General features: G+C 40.1%; 1 protein-coding gene across 4 annotated transcripts in view; it reads left to right on the forward strand.

Annotated features, from left to right (window-relative positions):
• btbd8 (BTB domain containing 8) overlaps window positions 1–11,260 on the forward strand; it is a 96,900-nt gene extending 85,640 nt beyond the window's left edge. For 3 of the 4 annotated variants that reach the window (XM_059983887.1, XM_059983886.1, XM_059983889.1), the window contains 3 exons: window positions 4,001–4,140; window positions 5,523–7,781; window positions 9,380–11,260. In XM_059983887.1, the coding sequence (XP_059839870.1) occupies window positions 4,001–4,140; window positions 5,523–7,781; window positions 9,380–9,849 (2,869 nt within the window). In that variant the 3' untranslated portion in view covers window positions 9,850–11,260. The remainder of the gene's footprint in view (window positions 1–4,000; window positions 4,141–5,522; window positions 7,782–9,379) is intronic. The other variant, XM_059983888.1, reaches the window with a different exon arrangement.
• Window positions 11,261–12,820: the final 1,560 nt, after the last annotated feature.

Here is a 12,820-nt window from a genome sequence, read left to right on the forward strand (position 1 = left end):
GGATTACTTCATAAGATCTCTCATCTTGCCCTCTCTCTCTCTCTCTCTCTCTCTTATAAAGACCTTGGCGAGTAGGATTGAAGAAAGTTACAAAACATCCTGCATGTACTATACGTGAAGAACAGGAGAATGACTAGAGTGAGGGTTGGACTGCACAGGGGTATAAAGGGGGAAATGTGTCTTGTGCCAGTGAGGTAGGGGAGGTCTTTAATGAACGATTTCAGTGTCACCTGTGAGAGGGACCCTGACAAATGTGAGGTCAGCTTAGAATCAATAGACTCACTTTCAAGGACTCTTCATCTCATGTTTTCGATATTTATTGCTTACTTATTTACGTTTTTGCATTTGCAGTTTGTTGGCTTCTGCATTCTGGTTGAAAGCCCAAGTTGGGTGGTGGTTTGTTGATTCTGTCATAGTTACTATCCAATAGATTTGTTGAGTATGTCAACAAGAAAATGAATCTCTGGTTGTTTATGGTGACATATATGTACTTGTATAATAACATCTACTTTGAACAGGCTAATGTACTGGAGCATGTTGAGATTAAGAAAATGTAGAGCTTTGGAAAAGTCCCCAGGCCAGGCGGGAAATATCGCAGGTTACTATCGAAAATGAGGGAAGAGATGCCTGGGGTGTTGAAGATGATCTTAAAGATGGAAATTTTAAAGATTAGAATTAATTGTCACACGTATACCGAAACATATAATGAACTGCATCATTTGCGTCAATGACCAACACAGTTTGAGGATGTGCTGGAAGAAGCCTGGAAGTGGCGGCAAGCTTTGGCACCAACATAGCATACTTGCAACTGACGACCCGTATACCTTTGGAATGTACGTGGGAGAAAACTGGAGGAGGCCCGTGCAATCACAGGGAGAATGTACAAACTCTGTACCGAGAGCAGTGGGAATTGAACCCTGATCACCGGTGCTGTAAAATGCTAGTCGCTAAAATGTTACTGTGCTGCCCACTGGTATTCTTTGCACCCTCACTGGTCACAGGAGTAGAACCAGAGAACTGGAAGTTAGCAAGTGTTGTTCCTTTATGTCAAGAAATGTAATAGGGTATTCCAGGGAATTATAGACCAGTGAATCTTACACCAGTGGTAGGCAAACTAAGAGAGGATTCTTGGGTTCAGGATTTATGAGCATTTAGAGAAGCATTGTCCTGTTAGAGACTGGCAATGTGACTTTGTGAGGGGCGGGTCGTGCTGCACGAGCCTAATCGTCCTTTTCAAGGAAGTGTCAAAACAGATCATTGAAGTGATTGTGATGTACATTGATTTTAGTAAAGACTTTTATCAACCTTCTCCATGGAAGGCTCATCCAGATGGTCTGAAGGCATGTGATCCATTGAAAATTGGCAGTGTGGATTCGGAAGCAGAGGGTGGTGGTAGATGGACTGCTTTCTGCCTTGGAAGTAGGTGACTAGTTGATTACAAAGGGATCTGTTCTGAGACCCCTGCTCTTTGTGACTTTTATAAATGACTTGGATGAGGAAGTGAAAGTTTGCAGATGAGCGAAGGTTGGTGTAGAATGGAGAAGGCTGTCAGGATGTAGAGCTGGGTTGAAAAGTGGCAGATGGAGTTCCATCCGGGAGAGTGTGAAGTGTTACACTTTGGAGGGTCGGATTTGAAAGCAGAACACAGGGTTAATGACAGGAATCTTAACAGTGAGGAAGAACAAAATTATTTAGGTATCCAAGTCCACATATCCCTCAAAGTCGCCACGCAAGTTGACAGGATGGTTAAGAAGACATATAGTGTGTTGCCCTTCATTAGCCACAGGACTGTTAATGGTGCAGCTCTATTAAACTCTGGTGATACCATACTGTGTTCAGTTCTGCTTGCTTCATTATAGGAAGGTTGTAGAAGCTTTAGAGAGGGTGCAGAGGAGATCCCTTAGATGCTGTCTGGATTAGAAAGCATGTCTTGTATGGAAAGCAAGCAAGCTGGGGCTCTTTGGAGTGAAGGAGGGTGACAGCCAACCTGATTGAGGTGTATAAGATGATAAGAGCCATAAAAAGAGTGGACAGCCAGTGCCTTTTTCCTAGGGCATATACCTGGCTACACTTTTAAGGTAAAGTGAGTGGAGGAAATTTTAGGGGTGATATCAGAGGAAGGCTTTGTACACAGTAGTAAGTGCCTGGAATGCACTGCCGGGTTGGTGGCTGAGGGTGATACAATAGCAATGTTTAAGAGACTCTTGGATGGGCCCGTGGATGGAAGGAAAATGGACGCCTGTGGGCTACATAAGAGGGAAAGACAAGATTGACCGTCGAGTTGGTTTATGTACTGTTCCATGTTCTATAAATAACTATCCCCACCCTCTTACCACTCCCCCTCACCAGTACTATAATAAGGGATTTGAATATATTAATGGCTGTGGCTGTGAGACATTTGACCTGATCCAAGTTATTAAAGTTGCAGGAATTCGTCTACTTCAGATGAGAGAATATCTGTGTGTGGATAGTTCTCGAACAGATTCAGAATCAGTATCACTGGCACATGTTGTGAAATTTGTTAACTTTGCAACAGCAGTAAAATACAGTACCTGATAATAGAGAGCAAAAAGAAAGCTGAATGATAGTAACTGTATGTGTGTGTGTGTGTGTGTATGTTACATTAAATAAGTAGTGTAAAAAATAGAAAATTCTTAAAAAGTAGTGAGGTAGTGTACATGCATCCTGTCAGAAATTGGATGGCAGAAAGGAAGAAGCTGCCCCTGAATCTTTGAATGTGCAGCTTCAGGCTTCTGTACCTCCTCCCTGATGAGAAGAGGGCATGTCCTGAGTGGTGGGGTCCTTAATGTTGGATGCTGCCTTTTTGAGGCGCCGCTCCTTAAAGATGTCTTGGATATTACGGAGGCTAGTGCCTATGATGGAATTGACTAAGTTTACAACCCTCTGTAGCTTACTTCAATCCTGTGCAGTAGTCCCGCCCCCCACACACCAGATGCAACCAGTTAAAATGCTCTCCACCATACATTTGTAGAAATTTTTAAATGGTTTTGGTTACCACACAGTGGTAAGATGGAAGCATGCATCTCTTAAATGATTATGGAACAGCAAAACCTTGTCTGTAAAGACTTAACAATTTAGATAATGCACCTCATTGCTGTAAATAACAGATTTTATTGGACATTGTGAGGTATAAAGAGGAATCTGCTTTAATGTAGATTTGGTGCCCCCTGCTGGATTACTGTACAAGGGGTGATTGATAAATTCGTGGCCTGTAGAAGGAGTCAACTTTAGAAATCCTAGCACATTTATTTTTCAACATAGTCCCCTCCTACATTTACACACTTCACTTAGTCCAGCAGTCGTGGAGCATACGGATCCCTTCTTTGTAGAAGTCAGCATCTTGGACCTCGAAGTGGTCCACAGCGGGGGTGATTGATAAGTTTGTGGCCTAAGGTAGAAGGAGATGAGTTATACAGCTCTCGTTACATGCATGTGCAGTTCAACTCTTTGAGTGATTATGCAGAAATTTTGAAGTTAATAGCTCATCTCCTTAGGCCACAAACTTATCAATCACCCCTGCTGGATCACTTTCTGGAGGTCCAAGACGCTGACTTCTACAAAGAAGGGATCTGTATGCTCCACGACTGCCGGACTGTGTGTAAATCTAGGAAAAATAAATGTGCTAGGTTTTCTAAAATAGACTCCTTCTACCTTAGACCACAAACTTATCAATCACCCCTCGTATTTCCTTTGAAGAGAATTTAAATAACTTTAAACAAATTCAAACAGCACTCGTACAGATTTCACAAGTGAATGGAACACAGATTTAAGCTTGAAAATCAGGAATCTGTTGTATATCTGCACAATACTGACATCAAAGTAGGGTCTTTAAGGAATGGGAGTGATGGAATCAGAATGGTTCAGGAAGTAATTCCAGAGCAATGCCCCCAAAGGTAACTGAACCTGTGCTGTATTTGAATTTTGTGATGCTTCGCTTATTCCGGTCTGAATTGATTTTTGTTATGTGTGTCTTTGCTAGTGTGCCCAACAAGCAGAAGGTACAAAATAAAGAGGAAGCAATGCCACAGGCTCAGCTGAAGAGAGCATGGCACAGTAGTAACGACCCATCTGCTCAGCAAAGAGCAAAGGGAGCATCAGGGGCAGCTGGCAAGGTCAAAGGTACCCTCAATATCCCATACCATTTGTATGTATATTGTATGCTATAAAATAAGCAAGGTAGTCATGAAGAGAATGAAATGCTAGGGGGTTGGATGTTGATATCTGACTGTAGCATCTGGTTGAAGATGCTGGAATTTAATGAATGCTGTGTTAATTGTGGCAGTTGTGATCTGGAAGGCAACCTCCAAAGTGTTCTGGGTGTGTGGAGGTGGGGGGGTGTCTTTTCCACAAGATACTGCATGATTGCAACATTATCTGTTTTGATGCCATACCTGCATCTTTGGTTTGACGGAGTTGCACAAGTTGTAGAAGATTTGGCCTGTTAAGGAAGAGTAATGTTAGAGGCCTCTGTTTGTGGAAGAAGCGAAGGGGCCACAGACAATTCTGATATGGGATGATATACAGAGTTCCCAACCTATTTTATGCTACAGAGCATTACCATTAACTGAGGGGTCCGTGGACCCCAAGTTGGGAACCCTGTTCTGGAGCTATGAAAATAGGAAGTTGTCAAAATTACAGAAGGTGTAGAGATGTTGTAGGTGTGACAAGCAATTGGACAAAGGGAGAGAGATGGAGACATAGGTTCAATGTAGAAAAAGCAGATTTAAATAATGGGTCTATGAGAGCTGTCCTTATGGATTTTGGGTCAGAAGAAGAAATGGGCTTAATGTGGTTGGGGAGACAGATTGGAATCTGGAGGGAAACTCTTCAAAGGAAGTTAGGTCCATGAGTATTGAAGATGAAGGTTTGTATTCTGTTGTTGGGTTGTGGTCCAATAGGAGGAATGTGGTTATGTCAGGGAGCTGCTTTGATGTCTATATCAGTTGGGAAACAAAAGCACCAATTTTATCAATAAAATCGATGGCAATATTGGAATTAGAAGTGGGAGAATAAGTAAGTGCAGTGGAAAATTTGATATGGTCAATAATGTGTTGTCAGTGACGAAGTGAGGTGGTGAGGGCAAGAGACCGGGGGTTGATTATCATGGTTTCTTTCACTCCGTTAAATGCGTTATATAAATTGTGATGGTTGTTGTGGTGTCAACTCTGATGGTGATTGTAACTTTGGAGAAGCTCTACACAGAAAATGGTTAGAATGTGGAACTTTTTACTGCATGGAACATTGAGATAACTGACATGGATGCTTTTAAGAGGAAACTGGAAACATAATTGAAAAATAAATAAAACACATCAAAGGGTGAAAATTTATATATTACATTATTATTTTAAATCCACAAAGTTATTGGTTTCATGTTTAAAATACCATATTCTGGAACGTATTTTTAGTCTTTACTTGTTCCCTTATGTAGTGTAATGTTGTATATAAAAAAAATTCTGTAATGAAATATGTTTGCAATTTTAACCTTTCTATTATAATCTTAGATCCAAAGGTGGGTCCAGGAAAAATGAGCCCTGCTTCAGAAACAACTGATGCTTTAAAGCTGGCTAACAAAGTTCCAAACAATGAGAAAGTAACTGCCTCCAATGAAATGTTTACAAAATCTAACTCTAAAGCTGGAAAACCAGCTGGTTCCACACCGCTGAGGACAAACGTAAAGAAAATGGTACAAACTGGCACCAGAACACCTACTCATTCAAATAAGGCTGCACTGAAAGAGAGAAGCGCATCTTTACCTAATGTAAGGAAACCTTCAACTAAGGTGCTCACTGTCACAAACAAAACTGGTTCAGGATTGAAAAGGTCCACTTCTACTTGCCATGATAAGGCAGCTCCAAATTCCCCGCACCACAATGTGAAAAGCGTGGAATGTTCTGAACATGAATCCATTAATGCTGAACATGATCAAGCAGGAGCAAGTAATCCATTACAACCGAGCCCAAATTCTGATGTATCACCATCAAATAGTTGTAAGTTGGTGGAAGGGGAGCATAATTTGGAAAGTCTTCAACAAAACTTGAGTTCAAGTATTCAGTCCAAACCTCCTGAAAAAGCAAGTGCTTTAGAGGAAATTGTAAAAAAGGCGACTGTTAATGAACTCTCTGAAGATGATCGACAATCTTGTGTGAAGTCAGATCAAAGGGCTACCCAGCATCAGCCTTCAGCAGTGACAAATAAAGAATCCCCAAGTGATTCAGAAACCAAACAGAAATTCCTTCAAGAAGGTAAAAGCTCAGAGGAAGACCATGTCCAAAGAGGAAGTTCTCATTATATTACTGCAACACCTGCTGACCAGACCAGTGAGGAGTCAGAACTTAACTTAAAGCATGTTGACTTGCCTAAAGAAATTATTTCACCAGGTGTTGGAGAAAATCAGGAGAATGTAGAAACTCTGTTAGTGGAATCTTGGAACCTGGGTACAGAAGTGTATCCAGCTTCAGACACTTCATTCCCAAAACAAAGCCCAGACACAGACACTGGAAGTGCAACAACGTCATCGGATGATATAAAACCTAATTCTGAGGACTACGATGCTGGAGGCTCCCAAGACGATGACGGATCAAATGAGAGGGGCATTTCCAAATGCAGTACCGTGGTTTGTCGTGACTTTCTCGGCAGAAGTAGCAGTGACACCAGTACGCCTGAAGAACTTAAGGAATATGACAGTGGGTTAAAAGTAGAAGTTAAGATGAAAGGTGTGGAGTGCCATAGTCAGGTTGGTGCAATAGAGTCAGGAAGTGATCATGGTTTCAAAATCTGTCATCAAGGAGCTAAAGCAATTGAAAATAGCAGTGAGGACCATATGATGACCACCACTGATAAATTAGATGTTGCCTCAGATCTTTTGTCTTTGAGTGAAGTTACTGAAGAAAAGTCTGAAATAGAAAATTCTGAGGAAATGTTCCCTTCCACTGTATCTGCTGCTCCCCCTGCAGAGCAGACTGTCTACCACTTCCAGGGTATTGACAACCTGGCTTTTGAAGATGTTACTGAAACTGAGGCCGAGGTTACAAACTTCCCCTCGGCTGCGAATTTCAAACGATCGGTCCTGCTGTCTGTGGATGAGTGTGAAGAGCTTGGTTCCGATGAGGGAGAGGCCGAAACTCCAGCCTGTTCTTTGGATTCTCTTACTCCCTCAGATGTATTTGATGGAGGTTCCCATGAGGGGAGCTACCAGCATCATGGGAAGACCTACTATTCCCGATACTCACTGGAAATTGAGGATGATTTTTTGAACTATGACTTTCCAAAGCAGTCTAAAAGGCAGTCGAAAATTCCCAGCCCATCACCAACTGCAGATGGTGCCACTACCGTAGGTAACAGTACAGCTTGGCAAGCTGATTTGACAGAAGCGGAGCGAGAGAAACAAGCGGACACTGCACCTGTTGCTCCCCACCTTGTTGACTTGCTGGCTGAGGGACAAAATCAGCCCACAGGAGAGGATTCAGTGGGCATAAGCGCAGCAGAAAGGCAGCAGGAGGACGATGTGTTACCTGCAAAAGATAACATCCAGCCAGCCACTGTGGATGGTAGTGGTGATGGTGGTGGTAACAGTGACAGTAGACCTCAGGAAAGACCCAGTCATTTGCAGCTCTGCCAAAAGGAGCACTCTTCCACCGAACACGGCGAGAGCTTTGTAACGGACGGCATTAACACAATTGATGTGGCAAACATGGGAAAAGGGCATGTGCAAGGGTACCATTCAACCTCCAGTGAGCCACCTAGTAATACTTTGCTAACAGGTAATGTATACCATAATTAACTTTTGATACCACGTGGCCTGAAGATGGCACTTGGGCTTCTCTGTCAACTTGCACTTACATAAGGAATTGAAACTAAGACCAGATTGATTAAGTTTGCAGAACTCTAGGATTTTTTTAAAACTGCAAAATGCAATAGAAGGGTTTGAGTTTCCAAGGTAACGATGTTTAGAATTGTTAAATGTGAACATTGTACATTTCTCCCCATCAACTGTTAGCATGAATGTAGGACTGTACTTATTTATATATCTAATAACAGTGGGAAGAATCTGCACTCTAGAATTTTATGGTCAGTTTTCTGTATATAACTTTGAAAATCATTTAGCCAAAGCCATGTATTTAATAGATGTGTAATATAACTGAATGTGTTCAATCCAGATTCTTTTATAAGTGGAGCTTCATGGAGATCTATTGCACGTTGAATCCATGAATGCAGGCATGCAAGGTTAAACCAACACATAGCCCTTTGAGTGGGTAGAATGCCAAAGTAATTAGATTTAGACTCATTGCAAAGACTGATTTGTAAACGTGTTTTTTTTAAACTTTGAACTAAAGTGATGTTGTCTCAAGACATGAGAAATGCTACTTTGCCCGTTGAAAGAATCTAAACTACATTTGCACTGAAATATTAATAGTAATAATGTAAACTGTTCTGTAAATCAATAGTCATTGGCTTTGAGGGAACGGTCCAAGAACATAATGTATTGTGCATACTGTACTTGTTTTGTCCAGAATGTAATTCAGAATATTTATGCTTGTATTCCTGATAAGTTAAATTAAGCCAAATGTATTTAAATTGTCTAATTGATGACTCTGATTTACTTAGTAATGATACTTGAGGTTCTTACTGGATATTTTGCTTGACGAATGATTGATCTTTTAACTGGTTGACTAACCTAATAAAATTACATCGGATGTCCTGACACTTTTTTTTAAAAATTTGTATATAGAGCACCATTCAGAACCAAATCATATACAGAACCTTAACATGCACTCAGCAGTATCTGAAATTAAAATGATGACAACTGAAGCTTAATTGAACTTCAGTGCAGCAAATTACAATTTGATTAGCTGGCTGAATGATGAAAGAATTAATAACTGTGACCCTCCCCCCCCAGCACTACTAACAAACATCGCATTGTCTGATACCTCAGCTTTTCCTGGAATTGAAGACTTCAAAACTGTATCATAGCTGAATGACTTGTCGCTTTTTTTTCCCCCTCGTGTTTTAGCAGATCAATTTTGAACAAGAAAATGCCTCCTTAAAATGAAAACTAATTTGAAAAGGTGACACTGAACACTTGTAAAATATTTGACAGAATAATTTCAGTGGTGATATGTTTCAGGATTAATTAAATTACATGAATACTTTAATCATTCTCATTTCCTATAAGTGCATGTATTAATTTAATTGTCATATATTAATTTCTGCCTTTTCATCACCCATATTACAATTCATTTATTATGATCATTGTAATCATTCCTGTAAAGAGATACCCAAGGTAGACTGCATCAGCCCCAATCTAAGTATCTGGTTACATCAGAATTTTTACAATGTTTAGTATTATCAATTGTTTCAGGAGACTTAGCTGATCCTGACCGATCACAAAACTACGCACATGATCGTCGCCCTTCAAAAACCCTTTCTCCCATATACGAGGTGGAGATAATAGAAGATATACAACGGAGCTCAGAGCTGGAAGTGAACCACTTGCCACAGAAAGAAAATGAACACTTTGCAGAAAGAGACTGGATACTGCTTAAGCAACTAATTGGAGATCAGGACCCAAGTTATGGAGTCGTCGACTGTCCGCCTGAAGATGCCAACCTAGCTCAGTATCTTATCAACCAAACACTTTTTCTTTCTAGAGATGCTTCCAAAATGCCAAGTAAGATTGCATTTGAAAAGGAGGCACTCTGTAAATGGACTGAATTGCTATCTCCTTTGGAGGACTCGGCAGCTAGCATTACAATGGCTAGTTTCTCCCCTGAAGAATCAGCTTCCCCACAGGGAGAATGGACAATTGTAGAACTGGAAACTCACCACTAGCATGCCCTCTGAAATGTGAACAGAGGTGTAAGTATGAACTGGATTCTTCTTTTGCTAGGTCCTCTTCTCTTTAAATCTTAACCAGGTAATATCACCTGGGTCATGCTGGATGCAGCAATAAAACTTGCAAGGTAAAATTAAGTATAAAATTACCATTAAAGGAATTGTCTTGTAAATATCATTGTGTCATAGGATAATCATGAGTTATAAATATCTTGAATAGAAAAATCTTATAAATTATTGGTTTGTATGTCTAAAACTGGAGGGTAAACATTCACATTTTCATTATGTAAAATGTTATTAAACTAAATTCATTTTAGTTTTTGACAGCATTAATCAGCTTATTAGAAGTTCGTTTTTTTAAAAAAAACACTCAGATTAGGTTGTGAGTAGGGTTACATTCCTTAACAGATCTGTACTCTACAAGGTCTAGTCTGGAATCCAAAGTACCGTTGGTATTTGCACTGTTATTTTTTTAACCTTGAAGTGTTTTTCTTTGAAATATTGATGTCCAGGGACTCGAGATCTGATTTAATTTCTTTAACTCTTTCTTGCTAAAATAAACTGCAAAATCTCTAAATGTGAACTGTAAACTTATGTGAGCATATACCCTGTATATGCTGATAATTGAAATGGTGGCATGAATTGGCATATTGTATATTAAAACACATGAAGCATCTCCTAGAACAATTAATTTCACAGAGGAATCTCTAAATAATTCAGACTTATGAAATAAGATTTTCTTTAATATTGTACCTATTTTAAATGTTGAAATTGAACTGCCCATGATTATCCTTTAGATCACTGCCCCAGCATGAATGGAGAACTTGTCTGAAGAAGCAGAATTGATGTTAAGGAAATTGGCCTTGGAGCTGGAGCCTCACTGCAACTTAAGTTTAGATTTCAGTTTAAAATCATCCTTCCTGAAGCTGTGCGGGATGCACACTGAACAGGTTTGGAGCTCGTTGCAAAGTGCTGGAGATCTGAAATAAACACAAGAAGTCCTGGAAACACTCAGCTGGCCAGGCAGTAGTTAGTCACAGAGAAACAGTTAATGACCTTTCATCAGAACTGCATTTCAAAATCTGCCTCTTTAGAACAGAAGCAATTCCCAAACTATAGCCATACTGTATATAAAGGAATCAACAGACCAATGCAAGAGAAAATGACTCAATAGGATTACATTCCATTACATAAGATGGTGGTTGTTCATATGTGCAGCTTTTTAAAATGAATATACAGATTTCCATGTCCTCTATGCAAGGCGTACATGATTTTGAAAAAAAAAGGAGTAACAATACTTTCCCTTTGTATTACAATGTAAGTAAATTTGTTGTAGCTGAGATAAACAACTTCCAAACACCAAAAGGTGGGTTTGCTGATGTGAAAGTAGAGGAAGACAATAAAACAAAATCTATTAACCATTCAGCTTGTCTTGAACTTTGTTTTACCTAAATGCTAGAACGAAAATCCCTATTTCATATGGTTTTCATATTTTCAGAATGACAAGTCCAACATTTTTCCAAAAAAAAAAAGAAATACACATTTTAGTTCTTCACAACACAAGGAAGTCTGCAGATGCTGGAAATCCCAGCAACACACACCAAACGCTGGAGGAGCTTGGCAGGTCAGGCAGCATCTACGGAAAAGAAGCCAAAACCCTTCAGTCCTTGAAGCAGGGTCTCAGCCCAAAACATCAACTGTTTATTCTTTTCCATTAGTAAGCACAAAGTACACTGCAGATGCTGTGGTCAAATCGACACGTACAAACAAGCTGGATAAACTCAGCAGGTCAGGCAGCATCCGTTGAAATGAGCAGTCAACGTTTCGGGCCGAGACCGAAATAATAGTCCTAATTGCAGAAAGAGACTGGATACTGCTTAAGCAACTAATTGGAGATCAGGGCCCAAGTTACCGTGTCGTCGACTGTCCACCTGAAGATGACAACCTAGCTCAGTATCTTATCAACCAAACGCTTTTTCTTTCTAGAGGTGCCTCCAACATGCCGAGTAAGATTGCATCTGAAAAGCAGGAACTCCGTAAATGGACTGAATTGCTATCTCCTTAAGCAGTATCCTGTCTCTTTCTGCAATTAGGACTACTATTTCGGTCTCGGCCCGAAACGTTGACTGGTCATTTCAACGGATGCTGCCCGACCTGCTGAGTTTATAAGAACATAAGAGACAGGAGTAGGAGTAGGCCAATCGGCCCCTCAAGCCTGCTCCGCCATTCAACAAGATCATGGCTGATCCAATCTTAACTCTAGTAAGATCCAGCTTGTTTGTACGTATTCTTTTACATTGATATTATCCAACTTGTTGCTACTCGTTTTATTTATAATTGTTGGGAATTGTGCATGTGGTTTCAAAATTGCTTAATGAAATGTTGGCTTTATAATTTTACTACCTTTTATTTTTACATTTTTAAACTAGAATATTAAAGTTACATGTTATTTAATTCCCAAGGTTAAGAGTGTGGTAAAGCTTTATGTGATAGTTAACGTTTCGTAATATTTATGCGACAGAAATGTACAATTTGCTTAACCAAATTCATGGCGACTGCTGAGAGGAACTACCAGCCCGTTCCATATGTCTCTACTAGCAACAATTCACGACCTTTTTCTTTTTTCTTCTTCCCTTGGGTCTTTGCCATGCTAGATGCTTTGCGGAGATGAAATATCTGGCTTTTTTTTTAATAGTCCATCTTCAAGTTGCTGTTATTCACACTCCCTCCACCGCAAGGATTTAATTTTGGTTTGTTATATGTTGTATGCCTCCTTGGTCTCCGCAGTCTTGAGTTTCTTGCATGTTTTGCTTTTAGTAGGTCTAAGCTGGAGAGCAGAAAGTGCAGTCTCTGCAAGTTTGCTAACGTTCTCCTTTGCAACTAGTGTATTGGAAACAATGTCACACGGTAACTGGGACCTATAAAACTCTGGACGCTGGAGCGAATATTCCCAGATCCCAGCAAGTCC

The sequence above is a fragment of the Hypanus sabinus genome, chromosome 11 (genome assembly GCF_030144855.1).
Source record: "Hypanus sabinus isolate sHypSab1 chromosome 11, sHypSab1.hap1, whole genome shotgun sequence".
Taxonomy (NCBI): domain Eukaryota; kingdom Metazoa; phylum Chordata; class Chondrichthyes; order Myliobatiformes; family Dasyatidae; genus Hypanus; species Hypanus sabinus.